This window comes from Cuculus canorus, chromosome 1 (assembly GCF_017976375.1).
Source record: "Cuculus canorus isolate bCucCan1 chromosome 1, bCucCan1.pri, whole genome shotgun sequence".
Lineage (NCBI taxonomy): Eukaryota > Metazoa > Chordata > Aves > Cuculiformes > Cuculidae > Cuculus > Cuculus canorus.
The window spans coordinates 159,807,552-159,831,575 of NC_071401.1; the positions used below are offsets into that span (position 1 = coordinate 159,807,552).

Here is a 24,024-nt window from a genome sequence, read left to right on the forward strand (position 1 = left end):
AATTTCTCCAGGGTTTGACAGATTTTATTTTGGTTTTAATTTTATGTAAGCGTCCTTTTTTCAGTGTCACATTTTTGCTACATATTTGATGTACATTGTTCTTTCACTTTAATTCATGCTGTGTTTTTCCCAATAAGCTAAATTTCATGGGGCATCCAGCTGTGGTTGCTTAGTAGTAACAAAGAATGATTGTTTTGGTAAACGTGACTTGGATATTACTTGTTGGCTAGTGCTCACATTATAAAAATAATGTGCAAATGTGAATTCTTTGTTTGAGTGCTTGGAAAGATTCTCTTCCATTCTTTGCAGTAGCGTTAGAATCACAGAATTTTCTAAGATTTTGAGAAATAACGAATAATGTATGAATTTAGGAACCCCGAACTGAGATGTTCTTATACTCATTTACTTAAGACTCATTTGTTTGTGGATACTCTTAGGCTTCTGTTTGACAGAATCCAATAAAAAACATGTTCAACACTGTTTTTTAAAAGGAAACCAACCACCCATATGCTACCTTTATTACGTTTACAGTTATTAAAAAAATATCTTTTTCAGCATGTTTCATATTCAAAACATATTAACCAAAATGTGAAAGCTTTGCTGTGGTCTTAAGTGATTCTGCTAAGGTGGTTCATGCCTGACTTGAGTATATACAGCAGGTATGGTTCTGGGTTACAAGTAAAGGGCCACAACATGACAAAAGCGTAAAAGAGGAGCTTGGCTTTTTAAGGATTCAGCAGAGAAACGAAAGGAATTATTTGTATTGGACTTACCTGCTGAAGGGTGGGTTGATTCTAATGCTCAGTTTATTCTTTGTTAACAGATAGGTTGCAGGAAGTATCGATTTGTGGTAGGCGTATGGGAAATATAAACTAAGAGAACTGAGTTAGCTGTTAGGAAGTCTGCATAGCTGTGTGGCACCCACCTGCTTTCTAAAGGTCACCGGGTGTGGAGCTGCAGATCTTCTGACAAAAGGACATAGACCATTCTTACAAGTGGCAATGTACAGAAAGGGTTCCCAGGGAAGTCCTGGGAGCTATAGACTGATAAGTTTGACTTCCTTCTCCAGGAAGGTGGGGACTTGATAGTATGTAAAGAGTAAGATCATGGAACGCATGGATAAATATGTTGGTCTTGCCTAGACATGACTGCTACAAAGTTAGACTATGTCTCACTAACCAGCTGGAGTTCTTGGAGGGAGTCAGTAGACACTGGGTTTACAAAATGCCTCTGGCAAGGCACCTCATAGTTCAGAGTAAGTAGTTTAAGGAGGGAGATATTTAATGCATGTGTAATGTGACTGATTCATTAAAACCCCAGTACCAATATATATCAGCTATGTATTAGTAGCCATCAAAGTTTGTAATTTGACTCTCGTCCTAAATCAGGATCTATTTAGGAAAGAATGGTACTTTTGTGAGTGCCTGTCTGTGGTCTGAGCCTTGTTTTAATCAATGAAGATGAAGGTGATTATAATAAGTTATTACTGATAGTAATAACTTAATAGCTCAAACAATAATATGAATAAAATCTAGTGTAATTGAGGTAGAGGATAGATTAACTCATATTTCCCTTAGCTAGAGAGAAAGTAACCCTAACCTTGAATCGGAGGGGTACCAGCATACAGAAGAATAACCGTAAGCCTCATATCTGGGTCCCATTGTATTTGAAAAACAAGTGATGCTATTACATATAAATCAAGAATGATTTTGAAATGACTGCTGCACATTAGAAGAATGTTAATGAATTGCCTGTATTTCAATGTGTGTTTGGGTTTTGGGGTTTTTGTTTTTTTTTTTTTTTTTTTTTTTTTTTAAATAAGAGAAGAAAAATAGAAGTGGATGCATGGAGGTTTTGTGAAAAATTGACATTTTTTTTTTGTTTAAGCAATTCAGTTATGTAATTTTTGTTGATAGTTCATTGCTTGTCTCCGCAATGCCTCGCTCCATGCTTACACTCCAGATAACATAGTGGTGGTTTTCGTACTAGGATACTTCTTGATTTTACTTTTAAGTCACAAAAGAGTTTGTTCTGAACTAAATTAAAATAAACAGATTCCATTCCTAAACTAGGATAGTGAGGTGGACATTCAGTGAAGAAAAGATATATTGGTGTCTGTCTAATTATTATTACTCATATCTGGCGTTATATAAGGTAAATGGTTAAGTGAGCCTGCAAGATGTGGTCTCAGAGTTCGCAGACTCAGGGAGGTGTTTTTGCACTGTTTGCGCTTTCATGTTTTCTAAGGTTGCTCCATAAGTTGCTGCACAAAATATCTTCAGAGGGGTTAATGTTATCTCGCCTGGGATGTTCACTCTGTAGACTCCTCTGCAATTAACTAGTCCTCTAACCTCCCTGTGCCATCAGTGAAGATAAACAGGAGCTTTTAGGGTGAAATTAATCTGTCCTATTTTAGATGCATATCTTTGGATGAAGTGAATCAGGATGAGCTGAAGTGCTGGCTTTTCTTTCCATTGCCTTTAAAGGAAGTCAGGCAGCTGTCTCAGCTGTAATCAACTGAGTAAGCATCAGATAGCTGCAATGTAGGCATCTGCATTCAGTTAGATGAATCTCAATCCTTGGTTAAACAAAAACAACAGAACACACAAAAGCAAAACCAAACAGAAGAAAAAAAAAAAAAAAAAGAAGTTGATGCTCTAGGAAAAAAAATGAAAAAAAAATGTCAAGTTTTTATGGTAAGGAGGATGGAAGAGCAATGGTTTTTCAGGGGCAGCTTTTTATACATTGTTTTCACTCCCTCCTCCAGTTCATTTACAAAATGATAGATTATTTTACCCTCACCAGAGTCAGTTGTAGTTCATGATTTCTGTTTTGTGTTGGTGACATTTTTCTCTCATGAACGCTTTTTAGAATACTGACATAATTTTTGATCCTTAAAAGAATAATGCTGAGAGAGTTTCCAGTTCATTTGTATCTCTTCACACACATCCCCTTGCCCTTGCCTCCTAGCTTTTGCATAATCCTGTATACTGGTTTATTTATATTTATACCATTCCCTTCGCTGTAACTGCTTCACCAATTCATTTTTTTTTAAGTGCTTTTTGTTGCTGTCTGCTTTGTACTGAGCATCCACCTGCAGCTTGCAAGCCCTCTGCCCTCCCTCAGGGCCCTCTCTTGAATACTTCCCCTTGCTGTTTTTTCTTATATGTAAGTATGACAGTGTAGAATAAACTGACCTATAATATATGTTATTCAACTGTATAGATACAGAAGGATGGTGTCACACCAGTTTTGTATCTCCACAATTAAGAAATGCTTGGGAACTGCTTAATAGTACAGAACTTTTGTAACAGAGTGGGGAATCAGTCTCTGTACGGCCTTTTTGCACAATGCAGTTGAGTTCCTCTCACCTCACTTTGGGTGTTTGCAGTGCAGATATGTACATATGAGCTTGTCACCCAGGGCTCCTTTCGGAGTGATTTACAAGATCTCAGTGCTTTTAGGGTGCAATCCTTCTGATCTGTTTGGAGGTCTACTTTAAGATGAGATGAAGTGCACTCAGAAGTCACTGGTGCTGTGCATTGACTGTAAAGGAACTCTGAACTACTAAAGTAATTGTAGACAGAAATGCTAAAGATACCTACATTTAGTCATATATATCCCCTCCTTTGTGGCTGTATATCAGTAGTGTTATATGCAGTAGTTGTATTTTTGTGGGTTCATAATGAAGACTCACATTTTTTTCCTGTTAAAGAAAATACCATTTTATACTTTCTTTGTATAAGAAATTATTAAAGGATGCAAATTGCAAGTGAAACAATTAAATTAAGAATTCAGATATAATAATACTGGATCATTCAGTAAGTCAGAGAATTAAGTTAATTTACACTAATTGTGACTTGTAGTGTTGCCACAGGATCAAAAGAAGTAAAAGCAAGTCTTTAAAAATTAATTTCATTTAATCTGAGATCCAGGTTGCCATCATGTTATTTAACATTTCTCTGGAGACAGTCAGGCTGAATGCTTTAACTGTGACTGCATTTTGAAGATTTCGAAGACAAATTCAGCTTTTATAAAGGAATTTTGTTCGTAATTTTAGTTATGGATGTTTTTGTCATGGTCTGAGTGTGCAAGCAAGTTTCTTCATGTAAAGACACAGTACAACCTTACAACACTTCAGTCAGTGCTGGCTAATTGCATACTTTCTCCCAAGAACACTGAAGAAAAGGACTGTGTATAATTTTGATCGAGTAGCCAACATGTTCTACCTTCCTTTCCTATAGGAGTGCTGAGGCTGAGGAATCTTCTAATGTGTTATAGGTTATATGAGGAGCATGCAGCGTGATCTTTGGCAGTTTTTTTCACTATGATTTGTCTCGGTTTTCCTTTAATTTGCAGGATAATGTTATCAATGTCTTGTGAAGCACTCATGAGATCTACTGAGGAATAGTGCTCCACCAGAGCTAGGTAGTGCCATTAATCATTGACTAGTGTGACATTAATCATTGACTGAATATCTAATGTATTTGTCTGTATAGACTTTTATTAAATAGTGGTACAATGGCTTAAAATGAGTTAGATCTTACACTGGCAGGAGTATAGGTACATTTTTTGAATAGGAAAGAATTTCTTTCCACCTGTAAAACCAATGTGTTTTGCCTCTTGACAAGGTACTGAGTCATCCACTGCCTGGAGGAAAGCACTTAAATCATCACTGAATGGTTATTTTGCCCCGTGGGAGAGGTTCACCTCTCAAGACTCCATATCTCATTCCTGGGTTGGACAAATGTTGGCAGACCAGAAGTGGCCCTGAGAGTGAAGAGCAAATCCATTGTGTGTCAGGGTGTTCCGGGAATGATGCTACATAAGTCCCAAAGAGCATCCTTTGCAGCAGGGCAGATGTGTTGCGATTTAGGATTTTTCAGTAGGTTTTGATCTACGTCAGAAAAGCTTACTGGAGGTATGGAAGTATAGGTCCTTTGGACTGCATCCAGTTCACTGCTTGCTAAGCAGATAGGAGTTAAAATGCTACCACTTTGGGCCATTCAGATAACCCCAGGTCTATGTATTCTATTATTCCTGTAACTGAATTTACTGCAAATACCTTCTTTACCTCCTAGGACCCTCTAATTGAGGTTATCTTCGAAGCTCCTCATTTTAGTAAGCCACTCTTCCTTTCACCAGTTACTCTGCATATGTTTTGCTTTTTATCCTTCTGCCTCCAAACCTGTTTCTCTTAATCTCCAGTCAGAGGGCCAGTGTTTGCTGTCTTTCATTTTCCTTCCCTGAACTGGGGATGTATTCATTGGTTCTGCTCTTCATATGAATGTATCACTCTTCTCTATTCTGTCTGCTCTCAAAGTGCAAGAAAGGTGAAATGAGTGCCTTCCTTTTTCTTCTTCTCCAGTCCTTTTCCCTCCACACCAAAGACCACGTTTGCTCCCAACTGTACTCTGTTCTCCTCAGGACAGTTTTTTTACCCTTGAGGTTTTCTGGTTTTCTGTTTTCCCCTTTTGCTTTAGAATCCCATCCCTTTCCTTTCCTTTCCTTTCCTTTCCTTTCCTTTCCTTTCCTTTCCTTTCCTTTCCTTTCCTTTCCTTTCCTTTCCTTTCCTTTCCTTTCCTTTCCTTTCCTTTCCTTTCCTTTCCTTTCCTTTACTTTCCTTTCCTTTCCTTTCCTTTCCTTTCCTTTCCTTTCCTTTCCTTTCCTTTCCTTTCCTTTCCTTTCCTTTCCTTTCCTTTCCTTTCCTTTCCTTTCCTTTCCTTTCCTTTCCTTTCCTTTCCTTTCCTTTCCTTTCCTTTCCTTTCCTTTCCTTTCCTTTCCTTTCCTTTCCTTTCCTTTCCTTTCCTTTCCTTTCCTTTCCTTTCCTTTCCTTTCCTTTCCTTTCCTTTCCTTTCCTTTCCTTTCCTTTCCTTTCCTTTCCTTTCCTTTCCTTTCCTTTCCTTTCCTTTCCTTTCCTTTCCTTTCCTTTCCTTTCCTTTCCTTTCCTTTCCTTTCCTTTCCTTTCCTTTCCCTTCCCCTTCCCCTTTCCCTTTCCCTTTCCCTTTCCCTTTCCCTTTCCCTTTCCCTTTCCTCTTCCTCTTCCTCTTCCTCGTCAGGAAGGCATTTGCTTTCCCTGTGTGGGAAGAAGTCAGAACCAGAAAAAAACCCCATTCTTATCCTGGAAGCTGTAAGCAGGAATTCTGGATTTCCTGAAGGTAATCAGTTGGTAGAAAGTACTTCTAAAGTATCTGTGAAAAAGGATAGATCTCGAGAGAGTAGTCCTGCCTCTGTGCCTTGGACCTCCTGTTCAGTCTTTTCTTGTTTTTTTTGGTTTTTTTTTATTTTTATTTTTTTGCTGTGTAAAGGCCAGCCACAGTTCCATCCAATGTGTGGCTAAATGTTACCTATAAAGGGATGTTATAATTATTTCACATGTCTGACAGTTCTTGGTCTCTGGATAGGAAAGAACATTAAGGATAAGATCATATGAAGGTATTTGCTTGCTTACTTCTCACAGAAGTCAGTAGAGTTGAGGTGCCTATGTAAATATGTGACCATTGCAACTATGTGAAATTTAAACTGGGAGAAGGAGACAAGGGGACCCTGTAATACTATCAAGTAAGTAGGAAAGGGGATGTACAATGAGTGGAAGAATGTATTTGTTTTTAAGAATTTGGACTGATCTCTTTTATATTTTGTATATTTTTGGTTCTGCTACAGATGTTTTGAGTTGCCTTGCCCAAGTTACTTACTGGATAAATAGGATTTATCTATTTATTAGGCTTCTTTATCTGCTGTTTACCTACTTAGACAGATTTATCTTCTATTTGTCTGCTTAAACATCTCTGAGAACTTTAATAATTCTGTTCTGCTGGTAAAATAAAGGTAATAATGCTTTCTGAGTTATTGTTTTGTCTGTTCAGGTAATGATAGGGATTATTTTTTATGCTGCTATGTGTTCCAGACATGATTGGTCTCTCAGTAAGATGTTGTACCGCCATAAAAACACAGTATAGTATTAATAATGCAAACACCATCTTTTGGATTATCCACTGTTCAGTTCTTATGAGCAATTACAAACATCGCCTGAATTAATTTTTTTCTCCTTTGGTTACTTTAGTAACTATGTATTATTTGTTGTTGCATACTCTTTGAAGAACTTGTGTTTTCTTAAGATTTAGTAATAATTCACAAATATTTTTGGTTGATGTAATTATTTCAAATGTTGATTATTACAGTTACTTCCTTCAATGCTTAATAAACAGGCACTATACAAAAGAAGTGAGTGGAACATGTGTAAAAGGCCTAAAGATTGGACAGCTGTTGAATTCCAAAAGTAATCTTGCAGGAAAAGACATCAAATCTTGTTTTGAAAGCTGAAGTTAGAGAAATTCATTTTACTAAAAAGGTGCACATTTTCACTGTTAAAGATTAGTTGTGACAAGTTATGTAGTACACTGAAACATTTCCTTTTCTTGAATCTTCCTAAAAAAGATGCTATTGTGTAAAAAGTAGCAATAGGGCTTTTGCCTAGATTACTGTTTGACCTCTATTAATACAGGACATCAGATTACATTGTTGTAATAGTATTTTGGCTTTAAAACCTGTGTATTTTTTAATGTGTCATTTTTTTAATTTATTTTCTAATTGAGCATTAGCCTAATTCTTGAACCTACATGTGTATCTGAGATTGTTGAGTTTCTAGCATCATGTTTTATTATGGCCTGACACTGTCTTTAAATCAAAAGTGTCCTCCCTTTCCTACAGTGATCAGTATGAAGTATAACATTTGATTAATGGAATTGGAAGGCTGGTTGTCTTGAAATTGGATTACAAAGTAGGATATTGTAGCTAAGTTATGAAATCAGATCTTCAAAGATATTTCTACTTGAAATAGAGTACTTGTGCAAGAGGAAAATACACAGCAATTGTGGTTCTAAGGGGGAGTAACACAACAAAAGGAATTATTTAAAGAAGGCTACTCTGGCAAGTATCTATCTGTTTCTTGATGTAAGTACTGAGAATTAGAATCACCCGTAAAGTTTTTTTTTAGAAGTCTCTGCTTAGGCTGACAGAGCATAGGGATAAGAACTGATATAAATAGAGAAAGGCTGTTTGCACAAACGCTTACCTCTATGCGTGACAGTGTGGGAGATAAGTTGACTATTAATAAGTCAAATATGTATGTCCAAGTTTTATAAAATTCTTATGAAAATGATCAACTTCCAGATCGTCAGATCTTGAAGACTTTTACAAAGGAAAGCAGTTTCACTAAATCTTGTTTTACAACAGTACAATGGAGATAAAAGTACTGTGAATAATCACCATGGTAGAATTTAGCATGGACGTTATTTTTTTCCCTCATTTAAAACTGTGCCGTACGGCTGAGTACACAGAAGGGCTGGGGGCAACCAGCTGTGGAGCTGACACATCCATGCTCCAGCACTAAAGAGGGTGTTTTATGGCCTGTGCCTTTTTCGGTGTATAGGGCAGGATATTAGCACTATTAGTCTACTTCCTCACTTTTCCTTTTAAGCATTTGCATTGTCTTCTCTTTTGTTCTTTTCAGCACAAATAAAGGTTATATTAATCACAAGCTTCCGAGGTGATAGTATTAGATGGAAATGCCTTCTTCAGGTTGTTATTATTGTGTAATTTTAACACGCAAAAATAATAACTTCTTTTTTTCTCTATTATTTCCCACAGGGTGCAGCTCTAATTCGAATGTTGGCTAACTTTATGGGTCACTCTGTGTTTCAACTGGGCTTACAAGTAAGTAAAGGCATTTCTGCCTTTTTGTAGGTCTGCATTTCGAGCAGTTTCTCTCACTCTCTCTCTTTTATTTTTAAACTGTGTTTGTATCTATTTGTGGAGATGTTTCTTTACTTCAGGACCATTTGAGGCACCAACATGTCGCTAAGGGTGAATTTGATGGAAGACACTGAGTAGTGTAACACACATTCTCGTGCCCCCAGTTTCACTTGTATTTCATGGTGTAACAAGCGATAGCGCTTGAACTGGAGCATTGTTTTGTATCCGTTTTCTGTAGATTGCCACATAAAAGCCATCTTATCCATGTGTATACTGTGTCCAGGCCTAGCTGAGGAAAGAGTGACTTCAATTACATTTGTGTGCTAGTATAACAATAACAAATGGTGTCAAACTGCTACACAGCCCTAAAACTAGTAATGCTTTTCAGATAAATATTTTTGCTTTTCCTTCCTCTATGGAAAAATCTATGAGCTTTATTTTTACCTATGATAAGCATGAAGTGCTCTCTGCCTTAATGATATTTTGGGAACTCACTCTGACTTTTAAAAGAAATTTGAAGAGATAACATTTCTGTACAAATATATAACATTTCTGTATGAAGAGAAAGAAATTCAACATGCTGATTGCTAAGGATGAACTCTTTTCTGTAATAATTCAGCACAAATGAGTGTTTCATAAACTATTTAAAAACAAATGAGCTAAAGTATAAAAAAAACAATGCAAATCCCTCTATTCCATTGAAATTTGCTAGAGTAAGTCATGTTACAGGCAGCTGTGATTGATGAATTATGTATGATGCAGCCTGCTACTTAGAAGTGTCCTTTAAAGTAAATTGATGTTCACCTGAAATACAATTATGCTAAGATGGAAAGAGCAATCAATCTTATCTGATCTTAGTAAGCTTTTCATTTTGAAATTTAAATAAACTACATCTAGGATCAGGTCATTTTTTAACAGAATAATTCTAACTCTAACCAAAATAAATTGGAAGATAAAATATAAAACAAAAGTTAGATAAATGCATTGGTTATGTCAGAGGGGTGTGTTGCGTGCAGTAGGCAATGAAAGGCAATCTACTGGGAAAACACAGCTTTTTGGAGAGTTTACAGGACATTCAGGGTTTGCAGCATAACATATTCACAGGACCCAGCTGGATCATTTTCTTATTTGTTACACCAGGACAGATCAGTTAGATAATCTTTTTCTGTAGATAAGAAATCTTGACATCTAAAGATTCCTTCATAGAGTCTTGTTCATGACAAGGGTAAAAAACTCATCTCATTTAAGCCAATAAGAGTTCTGTCCTTGGTCAGGCAAACTCCATATTCCAGCCAAAACTTTTGCCTGCACAGATCTGTTCATATGGAAATTGAATAGCATTTCTTCCCAGAAAACCCATTTCACTCATGGTTTTAGAAAGAGAAAGTTTTTATATGTAAGTCTCAAACATTTTTTCTACATTTGCCTGAGAAATAACAATGTGCAAGTTGTCCTGAAATAAATATAGAAAAAAGTTCAGATGAAGGATTGGGGCTATGGAGGGTTTAAATAATCATAATTAACGTTTTGTTGTAATGGAGCTTTGTTTTTTGATTTGAGTGGTTTCCTATTATTTCTGCCAGTTCTGCTCTGAATAGAAAGTCTTCTGTTTGCTAATGAAAGTCTATGAAAAATCTGACTGTGAAAATCTGAATAGTGAAAGTCTTGGCATGAGTTCAGTAGGAAGATGATATTCTAACTACTTTTATAAAACCTGTTTGAAATCCAGATAGAGATTTTCCATTGTATGTCTCCAAGTTGAACAAAATAAAACCTAAAGTTCATAAGCTTATTCTGAAGCTACAAATTATACCATTGGAAATGGCTGTCAATCATTTAATGTTTTGTGTTTTGTGAATCTAACAAAATAGTGTTCCCGCACTGTGGAGCTGGGAGGCTAGTTTTGCTAATGATAAAGGGAACTGGAGTGCTAACTTACCCTTTCTATCGTACATTGATTTAGGCTTTCTAGCTCTTTAGCCCCTATACCATTACTTGGGATTTAGCATTATGTTGCCTTGAATCCAGTTTTATCATGGAATTCTAATGTTCAGCTAAATGGTCTTTCTCAAGGATAGCTGTAAAATCAGTTATTACTACTATTTATAAATCTCTTCAAATAACAGATACTTTGAAAGTGCTCCTGATGGTTCATTGCTCCTGGGTTATTCTAATGGCTTAGTGTGTAACTGAGTTCTGAAGGACCTTCTCTTTTTCTTGTTTGCTTTGTTTTTCATTAGCCTCCAGTACTTGGAGCACATCAGTGTTAATGGTATTAATATGATTTCAGTTCTTTTAGTGTATTAGGTATGTCCTTAAGTGTTTCACAGATTATAAAAAAAGAGTATTCTTGTAGCCTTATTACAGTAGCGTAAATGAAAATGAATAGCCCTTCATTCGTGTTTGAGTGTTTGTACTTTAATCAAAATGAAAGTATGATTCATCATCTAATTAAGAGCTATAGAATTCAAGCTTTTATATAACAGAAGTTACAACAAATATGCTAACCTTAGGGTTAAGGAGAGGAGAAGATAAGGTTTAGAGCAAGAAACAAATGTGATAGCTACATTTTTTGTTCATTACCACTTTTTTCTTAATCTAATTATGTGCTATCACCTGACAGGTGGGCTTTTGAAGAGCAGGTCAAGATAGGTTGGGGGAGAAAAATGTCTTATATGTCAAAGAAAACAATCATTTGTTTAAAAAGAAGAAAAAAGTCGATGAAGGAAAGTGGGGCTCTTTGTTGGATATCCTTTAACAATGAATATGAACTGAAGCAAGTATACAAGGGTGCATGTGATCCCTAGCAGTTCAGCAAACTGTTCTGTTGAGGAGTCTGCAAGGACATAAAATGTAGTAGAGGTGCTCAATTTTACAGCGTAGACGGCTTTGGAGAGTTTTTAACTGTCAGGAATAACTGACCTGTTCCTATCACAGTAAATATACTGTAAAAGACCATTGGATTATCATGTGGAAGTTCCACAATAAAACTACAGCCAAGAGACTATCTAGTGAAGGTATGATTTTCTGGAAGCCCTTCAAAGATAAATGATGTCTTGAGTCATTTGACATTTTCAAACAGATGATTTAGTAACAAAGATGGAACTTTCTTGCTGATTTCACATAGCACTCCATTGAAAAAAAAAAACCAACAGAGAACGTATTTATATTTGTTGTAATGAATAATTCCATAGTGAGAGTAATAACCACAGCTAGGAACACTTGCATATGAGAAAGTCACCATTATTATTTTAGTAGAAAGTGTCTAATAAAACATTCCTTCCCACAGTAGGTGATTTCATTCTTTTTAAAAGTCCTGACATCTTTCATGATGTGCGGAGTTTCTTATGCTCCAGGGAAACTCAAGACATTCACATCACTGAATGCCAGTACTCTTCTTACAAAGCAGTGATGCTTTTCAGTCAAAAAGCTATTAATCAGCTAAGACAGCGATTAGAGTATGAAAAGGCTTGGTCAGCACCACTTGCTCCGATTATGTTTCTGAGCTGCATAGAGTGGTACAGGAAGAAGCCGTAAGTTGGCCTTATCAGTCAGTCATCGCTCATGGCAGTTATATGCAATATAATATTAGATTTGTGTGAGATTTTAATCTGTAGGCTTGTTGTTCCTTATCAGTGTGCTCAAAATAGATAGTTGCTTACATGACTGGTGTCACTGTGTTACATTTTCTGAAAGGTTTTACTGCCTTATGGCAAGGCACCTCTTCAAGTTATCAGTGGGTTTTTTTTTTCATATTAAATCTAGGGAGAAAGCCCAGTGACTTGAAGGTCTGGTACTTAGATGGATGTAAAGAGGCACTTCTAGCTCTGAAATGAGACATTCCTGCACTGGTTTATTTAAATTTTTCTTATATTTGTTTTGATTATTTTGGAGCCTAGTCTCTATTATTGTACATTTGTCAACACTGCATTTCATTTGCCATGTGGCAGCTCATTGATCACATAGATCTGTATCCTTTTGAACTTCACTTGCTGCTGTGTATGTGTTCATCACTCACTCTGATTTAGCGCATCATCAGCAGTTTGAATTAGTTACCGTTGGAGTCTCTGTTTCTGTGATAAATTAACCGCTTTTGTACTTCAGGCTTCGCATTGTACATTTGAAAGAAGAATTTCCATACAGTGCTTTGGATACATGCTGTCTTTGTTGAGTGGCCACTGTATTGAAACAAATTGGTCAACCTTTCAAGAGGAGCTATCTCAGGAAATGTGACATGCAGGTGGTTAAATACTGCAAGGTTCAGATTTCAATCACTTTTTACTATCATAAAGCTGGATAGTTAGACTTTTTTTCATCCGTGCTACTTAGTATTTCCTGCTTTTTAGACATCTTTGCGCGTGCTTGTGTTATGTTTGAATTGTGGTATTTAATGTGGAATCCTATGAGAAACTTTCTAGATCTAGAAAAAAGCTCTTATGTCTTATTTTTCATATTGTTTGCCACTTCCTTCCAAAACTCTAGTAGTACAAGAAATGTATTCAACTAGTTCCACAGTATTATTTTGTAATCTATTTTTGCATAATATATTAAACAATTTTCTGTGTACAAATTTTATCATAGCTGTTTATTATATATTTATTCCCTATTCACAACAGTTAGCTGTATGCTGTTTAAAATGAGACATCATTAGAGACTTCTTAATAGTGTTTTCTGTAAAAGAAAACAAAAATACTAGGCATCTTAGAGTCAGGCTCAGTGAAGCAATGAGCTGCAATGCTGTCACCAGATCAACAGTGCACATGAAACTACCTGGAGTATTCCTCTGCTTAGTGAGAAGATATATCGTTTGCCAGCAGGCAGGAGCATCTTTAGAGCTGCTGCACCTCTGGTATTGCAGCTGGTGCATTTAATAGATGTTTAGTGAGTACTTTCCAGCTAATTCTGCACCCATCTCCTCTGGTTTAGAAGAGCACAGAGTGTATGACCTTGGTGAACATCAAAGTATCACCATGGGCATATTAGCTATGAACTGGCATTAAGTTAGTTGCTACTGGTCCCTTTATTCTTTAAACTGTGTCACTTCTACTGACAGTTGTCAACAAGATAGCTTGAGCATTTTAAAAGCAGGACATACGAAGTCAAAGGAAATCTCATAGGAGCCGACATCACTGTTTTCTACTCTGCATGTTGTATGAGATTGATAACATTTTTTGCCTTTTCTAGCTCCTCAGCATTTCTTGTGTTTCTAATTTACATCCCTCTGGATTTTTGGTTTATATTTTTTAAATTAATTTGGTGTTATGGATGGACTTTTTCTGTAGCTTTTTTTTCCCACTTACATAGGTGAGTAAAAGTTGATATAAGAAACTTCTGTAAATTGCAGTGTCACAATGCTTTTTTTCTTTCAAATTGTTAAAGATGTATGACATAGTAAGGGACACACTTGGATATCAATACCAAACATGGAAGTCCCTCCTCTGGCTCGAAAAGGATTTGAGTATAATATGTCTATAGCAGAATGCTTCTGTTTAAAGAAAAAAATGTGATTGAAGATGCATAATTTAAATGTACAGTTTCTGAGGAATTCTAAAGTTAATTTTACCTTCACGTTCTTTTCCTTTTTTTGTATGCACCTTGACTGGGATTTTTAATTATGCAGTTGCCCTGTGTCTTCTACATAGGACAATGTCTGATTCAATTCACAAAGTGAATTGTCCTTCTATTCAATAGTTTTACGTGATTTTCATTTGCTTTGTAGCCCCAGTTCCTAACTGCTTCGTACAATTTTCTTAAATGCCATCTAGTATGTTATTGGTGTGCGTCACCAACAGTTAGTGAAGAGAACACATAAATCTCACAGGGAGAGGTGCTGCTAGCCTCATTTTATAAATGGATATCTAGGGCTGCAGAAATTTAAGTTAAAATTTATGAAAGTGTGGAGTTTTTTATATTTCCCTCCCATGTGTCTTAGCACTTATGGAATAGTAAAGTTTATGTGTTCAATGCATCACTTCCGCTGGCTTCATTGTGAGTCAGTAGTGAGCGCTTGGCATGGATGCGGCTCAGCCTCTAGGGACACCAGGGTGGGCCTCCAGAAAATGTTCATCATGCAATTAATGTTGCTACAAATAAATCTGTGAGAGTGAATGCTTACACATCCTGGGGGAAATTGTACCAATGTCATTAAAATAACAAAGTTCCATGAAATTTGGGTATCTCTTTTGAATCTTAAGAAGATGTTCTGTCAAAGTATTTAGTATTATAAATATTTCTGATATTCAGAACAGGCTTCTCATTGGGTTCAGTCAGAGCTCAGCTCTGCTGCAAATGAGGCCACAGAGCCATACGTACTGCACACACAATTATAGCAGCCGTTCATCATGACTGCTGGTGGGTTTTGCCCAAAATAACATAGGTGCTCTGCAGATAGAGCTTTTTCCTAAAATGTTGCATTACCAGAATACTCCTGTTTGGTTACATTAACTGCTTTCCTCCTTTCTGTCCCTGGAGGTTTGGGTCAGACAGTTTTCTTCTCTGGCTGTTGAGTGTTGCTGAGATAAGGGAGAAACAGGCTCTCCATTTTTCTAAAGCGTCAGGGACCTAACGTCCTTCTAAGCTTAGGCAGCTGTGAGCTGTCAGTACATGGAGAGAGAGGGGCTGCCTAGCTACTTGGTCACTGGAAGGTGATCAATGCTAGGGAAAAGCAAATTCCTGAAACAAGATCACTTGTCTTCTGACCTTTGTACCTCTGCTTCAGTGTGTGGGACCAGCAGAGCTTTCAAATAAAAGAGTACCAAGAAAACGTAAAATATGATATATTTCCCTTACTTTCTTTCTGGTGTCGACTGATATTTTGGAGAAGAATTCAGTCTGAGACAGCCTTTTTGAAGATAAGACTTCTGCTCAAACAGTTACATTTTGATCACACTGGAAATCAAAGCAGGGAGTGACAATGGCAGGTGCTACTAAAGCTAAGTAGACAGTGCCCACATTCAGAGCAAGGTATACAGTCAGTGCTACCTTCATTAGGAGGAAGTTGTACTGTTCTTCAGCTAGAATAAAATCATAGAATCATCAAGGTTGGAAAAGACTTCTAAAATTGTCCAGTCTAACCATCAGTCCAACACCACCGTGCCTACTAAATCATGTCCCAAAGTGCCACACCTACATGTTTTTTGAACACTCCCAGGGAAGGAGGTTCCACCACTTCCGCAGACAGGCTGTTCCAATGCTTGACCACTCTTTTGGTAAGGAAATTTTTCCTAGTATCCAACCTAATGCTCCCCTGGTGCAGCTTGAGGCCATTTCCTCTTGTCCTATCACACATTACTTAGGAGGAGAAACTAGCACCCACCTTGCTACAACCTCCTTTCAGCTAGTTATAGAGGGTGATAAGGTCTACCCTCAGCTTCCTTCAGACTGAACAGCCCCAGTTCCCTCAGCCGCTCCTCATAAAAGCAATAACAATTTTTATTTTGTGCTCCTAGCTAAAGCTTTTTAGAAAGAGACAAACAATTAGCATAGAAGGGATTTAGGTAACTGGTTTCCTCAGAACAGGGTTTCCCATTGTTGCGATGTTATGATAAGCCATATTACAGATACATACTCGCTTGGTGTGCTTTCAGTAAGCTTCTCTTATTTTGTTGCATATGATAATCGGTTATGACTGTTTTCTCCTTCATTTTTATTATAAGAATTATTAAGAGGAAGAATGCTAGGTATGACTCTTCAGATAATATCAGTGGGCTGAGCAGCTATTTAAGAAAATATTTTCTTTTGGAGTAAAATGACACTGTTTCCTGATAGAAGCTCAGTGGCAACCTCACCTCTCTTGCTATGAGGTCTTGCGCAATGGTGTTCACAGAGCACTGGAAGTACATGTTTCGTGTGTGAATCTACCATCCTCATGCAATCAAAATTTTCATTAGCTCTTTAGAAGTCAGTGGAGATATTTCCAGCACAAAGATTGCAGGATTGAACTCCTAGTTAACACTTAGTGTGCATCAGAAATGAAATAAATCTACTTCTGTTCAGCCTGGTGGAGCACATTCAGAAAAAAGCAGAAACCCTACTGGATAAAACAGGCTCTCATCAAAACTTCCCTCTCTCTCTCTACTTATATTTGAAGTTCGGTTACTGTAGTTAGATACACATAGTAGCACATAGCTAGATGTAAATGTTAATGATTTTTAAGGTGCCTGCAAAATTAAATGCAGCTTTAGTGACTGTATTATTTTATGGTCTTTTTCACCGTGAAGAAACATTTGCTCAGTTGATAGAAACAACAAATAAGTTATAAGAAAAGTCAAAGCTTCACTGCTACTGCTTTCCTATGTGTTATTCATTATCACTGTACAAATGTTGCAGGTCATTATAATATAGAAACAGTGACATGCAAATCATACTTGCAGTAAATTTTTGTGAGTGATTTATGGTGACCTTTTCATACTAAGTAGCATTAATTTATTTCCAATTCTGGAGTTTCTGTAGAAAATTGTATTACAGAAAAGCACAGCATAGATTTTTTTGCCTGGTTAGCAGTCCCTGGGCATAGTAGAAGTTAATGCAGAGGAATGAGCAGCCAACATGTCACAATTAGCAGGTGCCATCCAAATTTCTATGGAAAACATTCCATCATTTTTTGTGTGTATTAAAAATGCATTTATTGAGCAATACCTGGTTTTAGGTTCAAATGTATTACACACCCAAACAAGGCAGAACTGAAATGAATGTACAAATTCAGTCAAATATATGCAGTTCAATTTCAAAAAGTACTTTATTCTGTAAGATTTGTTCTTAGTTCAATAGCTTAGTACGACTACCAAATAATACATCAAATACATTTTTCTTTAAAGCCAAGCTTAATGTACTAGCAGGTGTCTCACTGCACAGCAGATACCATCAAACTGCTAGGCAATAATTCTGCAATCCTTCTAACTGTTCCCTTTAGACTTGGCATGCAAACTGTTTTGCCACCTCACTGCAATTGCTGTTGCTGTGTTTCAAAATAGAACTTTCTTACTCTTCATGTTAGTAGCCGATAGGTGAAGCTGAATTTTACAAGGGAAATGAAGCTCTCCATTTAATAATTATGATCTTTTAATAAAGATTCCCAGCAAAGCTGGGTATATTTTGAAGTAGCTGGATGTTTGCCTGAGTACAAATTTTGAATGTTTTTGATGTCTCATTCACGTTGGATTCACTGAGTTGCAATGCAGAATCTTTATTAATTGCAAAATTTTGCTTCTTACAGTGGTTTGTTTGAGATTTCATTCTTTTCTCATGTTGGAATGAAAATGACAAGGACGTATTGATTTCAGTCAGGTTACTTCTGATTTATGGTAGTGGTTGCTTATCAAGAAGAAACAGGTAGAGTGAAGCAAGCAGTCCAGTGATTTAGTGAGAGCTCTTGCCTCCTCCTTTCCCTTACTGGTTTCTCTTGTGCTTCATTCTGGACAGCAAGCTATTTAGGACATGACATACACCCTATCTGTTTCCTCTAAATGGATGTTACATCTTCAACACCATGGATGAAGTACTGTCAATATTGCCCCAATTCTTCTCCTATTAAAATCAATCATAAAAATCCCATTAACGCATATAATGTCAGAAATGTGAGTTCTGCTGATCTGATTATTATTAAAGCATATGAGTGTATTATGAATTATAAAGGAAAAAGGACAAAGTAAAATACTATAATTATGTGGCCTATTCAGCATCATTTGCTCTAGAGAAAAGTAAGATTTATTTCCATATATGGTTCCAGTATCACTCCTCCTGATTAGTAGTTATAGCTTGCTCTTTGGATATAATGATTTGATTGCAGATATGACATGTTGGCAATGGATATTTTCCAGTTGCTGATGATTGCTAGCATTGTATCACTGTTATGTCTAAAGTAAAATCTAAATATACCTTTTGAAAATAACGGGCTGGAATTTCACCTGGTGTACATTGGTAGGATTCCACTGCTTTACTTCCCTAGCATTTTATGAAAATTTTATTTTATTTCCCTGAGGCATTAGCCCAAAGAGAAGGCAAAACACAACTGAGGTGAATACTTGTGTGATGCCTCTGAAATATATTGCACACCTCTCAGGCTTTTTTAACTTCTCTTTACCTATTTATGTGTTTGAATCTAGAAGTTAGCCGAAATGTTCCTGATATTGGATGTTTTAAATATTGTTTCCCTGTGGTATTACTGTAAAATTATTTGGAACACTGAAATTGTTAACTTGCTCCTAAGCATTTTAGATTGCGTAATGCAGCTAATGGTAAAAATACAGGCTGGATAAATTAAAATTGAGAAAATATGATTGTATATGGAGAAAATAAAATAAATCTTTTCTGTTATTATTTAAAGAAAAACACAAAATATAATTTGAAAAGATTAAAAAAGTTCCCAGTCCTGAATGCCAGTTCTGGACATTATGCAGGAGCACCTCTATCAGAAAATGCATCACAGAATCACAGCATGGTTTTGATTGGAAAAGTCCTTTAAGATCATTGAGTCCAGCCATCAATACAGCCTTGCTAGATCTGCCACTAGACCATGTTGTTAAGTATGACACCTACTCGTCTTTAAAGGCCTCCAGTTATGGTGAATCAACCACCTCCCTGGGCAGCCTATTCCAATGCTTGGCAACCCTTTCAGTAAAGAAATTCCTCCTAATATCCAACCTAAGTCTTTCCTGACGGATCTGGAGGCCATTTCCACTTGTCCTGTCACCAGCGACCAGGAGACGGATAGAGAAGAGACAGATATAATTACTAATCACTTAAAATATTTTAGCCAAGAAATTTCTATATGGAAGAGATTCAACAGGTTGGTTCTGGTGATATGTGGAGAATTATTAGAAATAAGGAGGAAAAAAAGATTATCCTTAGCAGCTAGATCCTTTGATTGTTCAAAGAGTGTAACATTCTAATTCAGAGAGTTATTTTTAATGCCAAGTACACAAGGTTTCACCCGTGCTTACAGAGGGACACAAAAGTTCATTCAAATTAGCTGAAGGTGTGAATTGCAATTGGATTGGTTAAACCTCATCATAGCCCCATGTGGGCACTTTCAAAACTGAAGTTAACCATATTTCATTTACTTTAATTCATGATAGTGTTTCCATTGTGAAGTTGCTAAATTTAGTCTACCTTAATTCCAGATGGCAGTGTCCATACATAAAGTTTAATGATTAATTCGCTGTAAAATGTGGTTTATTGGTGAGGAATAATACCATGCACTGTTAGTTGAACTTTTGAGAAGAACATTTGAATCTCTTCTTTAGAGAAATCTACTTCAAAGTAAAACTTTTTTTTTCCCCACAATGTGATACATTGATAGTCTTTCTCTTAATTTTCTTCTCAAATTACCATTGTGTTTCTTTTTGTCTGGTGTCTTTCATAATACTCATCATTTGGTTGGAAAGGACTCTGACTTAGGGAGCCACCCTTCTATTTTCCTCAATGCTACCTCCGGCTTCTGTTTCCCATCCGTGCATGGCTACCCAGTGCCACTTCATTTGTGGCAGTGGAAGAGTTTGGAGTACTTTTCTATAAACTTGATCAAGGAAGTGTCACTGATGCAGAATGATAAATTTACTTCCTATACAGACCATTTCAGAAGTCTAGTTTGCAAAGTAGCCTCACAAACAGGGAGATGAGGACAAAGAGGAGCAGTGGTTGTGGAAGGTACTTATTCTGGCTGTTCCACCAAAGTGTCAGCAAACTGTAGTTCAAGGGAGACACAGGAATGCATTTGGTGCTGTGGAAGTGTATAAAACCGATGTGATAATTTTACTAACAGATGTGGACTGTCAACAGTGCAGGCATGCACTTACACTTATTTGCTTGCTGTTTCAGTATAATTTTGCTGTTATTGTTTGTCAGTGTATGTTGAAATGCTTTTTAAGTTAGTTTAATTCTTGGCTTGTAGGCCAGTGAGTGACATTTTTTTGTTGGAGGAACACATTTCATTGCAATAGTAGAATGAAGTATAGGAAGGATATCAATATTTTTGATCCTGTGGTAGAAAAATGAAATGAAATTTAAAATATATTCCATGGCTCTACTGTATTCTGTAGGTTGGAAGTTTCTCACAAGACTTCCTGGAAGCAGTTTTGGGCACTCTTAGTAAAACTGCTGTAGATGGCGAAGAAGTTGCTTGGCTTCCCTGACCTAAGTGAAAAGTCTATTTTCCTTAACTGTCTTTATAGTACTGCTTTGTTGAGTGATCTCATTACAACTGTTCACTCAGTTTGAATGTAGCTCTGTAGCTTGATTCACTGGTACAAATTAGTTCTGACGCAAATAGAGTTGATTCCCATTTAATTTGCCTTATACAATGTTTACCATGACCGATAAGGTGAATTTAACTTCTCCTTATTCTGTACTCTACTGCTTGTTTGACTGCCCAGCCAGGAGGGCGTTCACTTCTCTTTCTTAAGGCTCTTTCTCAAGGCTTAGTTTGTTGTACAGCTTAAAAATACTGCAAACCTAGTTGGCTATTATAGGTTTTCTATTCAGTAGTCTTCTCTTACGGGACTCTTCACTTCTTTGTAAGCTTGCTAGTAGTAATTTACCACTGCCTCTCACTCCCTCTTTTTTGTCACTCACCATTCCAAACATATGCATTACCTTCCTCCCTCGGACTCCTGCCCAAACGTTTTTGTTAGAATATTAGGCAATCAAGTTAATATGGGATAGCAACTCTATTGTTAGCAGTGTACAGGAAAGGGGAGGAAAAGGTGGGGTTGTTATAGTCAGCGAATCGGCATCTGCCAGTTCTGGCTGGTGGCTTATAACAGTTTCAGGGAAAACAAATACACTGAATTTGATAGCCAGAGCCTTAGAGCCTGATTTCTACCTGAACTAAATGTTTTTTGTTAGTTGCACTTAATCTATAGTAAGATAAAGCAGTCACGTATAAAATTGTTCAACAAGAACATATTATAGGCTGAAGGGAGGAGAGTATTCACCCAGAAGTAGGAATGAAATACAAAAGAGGGGGGTAGAGGCAAGGCAGCTGTTTCCTGAGTCCTGAGAAATGAGGGCATTCAGAGGAACATAGTGTCAAGACATAGATGCCAAAATATTTTGATAGCTTTTCCTCACCCATCTTATATAGTGGAATTTTCCAGTTATCTTCGGAAGAAAAAGTAAGTTACTCAGTGTTAATCTGTTTCAGATCTCAGCACCACTCGTATAAGTCAGGAGCTGTTCCTTCAGCCAACCAATCAACTTCATACAGATAAAATAAGAAAGGAGTTTGGTCCTAGAACTGATGTTTCAGGTCTCAGTTATAGATGTGAAGTCTCCCCTGAAAGTAGGATACATGTTTAGAAACTTATTCCCCCTTTATTTAACCTCTTTGCAATTATCAGTCACTGCCTTTTATTATTAGTGAGTGTTATCATGTTTTGATGGTGGAGTCTTTCATTTTTTTGAAGCCAAGATGCTCAATCCCTAGCACTACTGAGAAAACTAAGATTGCAAATGGATAAAAGGCTTTTTCCTTTAAAATAATCTTTTCTTATGAAAGTCTAATAAAATAAAGGGCCCTCAAGCTTGATCAATACAGCATTACTGAAAACATCTTTCAAAATCCTTTAGCACTTTTCACTGTACTCCTATTTCTACTATTATTCAAGTATTCAAGTGAAAAAAAAATTTCAAAAACGTCAAACCTTTCACTTTTCTTGGGGAAGATTAAGGTGACTGACAAAAACTTATATTATGCTTTAAATCTGTTGGGATTTTTTTCAAGATCTTGGGTTTTGATTGTGCAGTAATTGGGCTTGTTTTCACGGCATCCTGATTTAGGATTTATTTCTTTATTTGATGTTAAAAATTACTAAAACAAATGTCAGAAAACCACAATGAATAATTTCTTTTTATTGATAGAGGTGAAGAGATCATACTTTAATGCCAACGTTTTAAAAAGATGGGGTGGCTAATCATAGAATTCCTAGGTTAGAAAAGACCTTTGACATCATCAAGTCCAACCGCACCTGGCTACTACTAAATCATTTAAACACTGTAAGTACATTTAAACAAATTTAAGTGCTTAATCTACCTGACTTTTAAATACTTCCAGGGATGGTGACTCAATCACCTCTCTGAGCAGCCTATACCAGTGCTTTATAACTCTTTCAGTGAAGAAGTTTTTCCTCATTTCCAGTCTGAATGTCCCCTGGCACAGCTTGAGGCCATTCTGTCTTGCCCTATCACCTATCACTTGGGTGAAGAGACCAACACCCACCTCTCTACAACCGCCCCAGGCGTCCTCCAACTGTCACATCTTCCAGAAGCCCTTCTGTGTTCACAAACAACAGGTCCTGCGGGGCACCTTCCTTAGTCAGCTCACTCATAAGTTGTGCCGGGAAGTTGCCTTCTACACACTTCAGGAACCTCCTAGACTGTTTCCTCTATATTGCATTATACTTCTAGCAGACATCTGGCAAGTTGAAGTCCTTCACAAGGACAAGGGCTAGCAATCGCAAAACTTCTCCCAGTTGCTTGTAGAATAACTTGTCAGCCTCTTCTTCCTGGCTGAGTGGTCTATAGCAGACTCCCACCACAAATCTGCCTCGTTAGGTGCTCCACTGAGTCTTACCCATAAGTACTCAACCCTATCATTAAGTTTTAGGGTATCAAAACACTCTCTAACATAGAGGGCTATCCCACCACCTCTCCTTCCTCGCCTGTCCCTCCTGAAGAGTTTATAGCCAGCCATAGCAGCACTCCAGATATGCAAGTCATCCCACCATGTTTCCATGATGGCAATTATGCCATAGTTTTCTTGTCTTACAATTCATAGAATCATAGAGTCATAGAATCACCAGGCTGGAAAGGACCCACTGGATCATCGAGTCTAGCCATTCCTAACACTTCCTTAAACCATGTCCCTAAGCACTTCATCAACCCGTTCCTTAAACACCTCTAGGGAAGGTGACTCGACCACCTCCCTGGGCAGCCTGTTCCAGTGCCCGATGACTCTTTCCGTGAAAAATTTTTTTCTGGTATCCAGCCTGAACCTCCCCTGGCGGAGCTTCAGGCCATTCCCCCTTGTCCTGTCCTCTGTCACTTGGGAGAAGAGGCCAGCTCCCTCCTGCCCCCGGCCTCCTTTCAGGTAATTGTAGAGAGCAATAAGGTCTCCCCTCAGCCTCCTCTTCTCCAGGCTAATCAACCCCAGTATAAAATATTATTTCTGGTATCTGTCAATCTTCTATTGATGTACCATTGTTGTTACCTGGTGAACTATAAAAGACAAAGCATGTATTGCTAGCAGTAGGGGATTCGTGGATCACTTTCTTC

At 37.2% G+C, this 24,024-nt stretch overlaps 1 protein-coding gene across 1 annotated transcript in view; it reads left to right on the plus strand.

Moving 5' to 3' along the window:
• TRHDE (thyrotropin releasing hormone degrading enzyme) overlaps positions 1-24,024 on the plus strand; it is a 219,476-nt gene that overhangs the window by 108,460 nt on the left and 86,992 nt on the right. Inside the window, exon 7 of the mRNA XM_009566220.2 lies at positions 8,650-8,715. Within this exon, the coding sequence (XP_009564515.2) occupies positions 8,650-8,715 (66 nt within the window). The remainder of the gene's footprint in view (positions 1-8,649; positions 8,716-24,024) is intronic.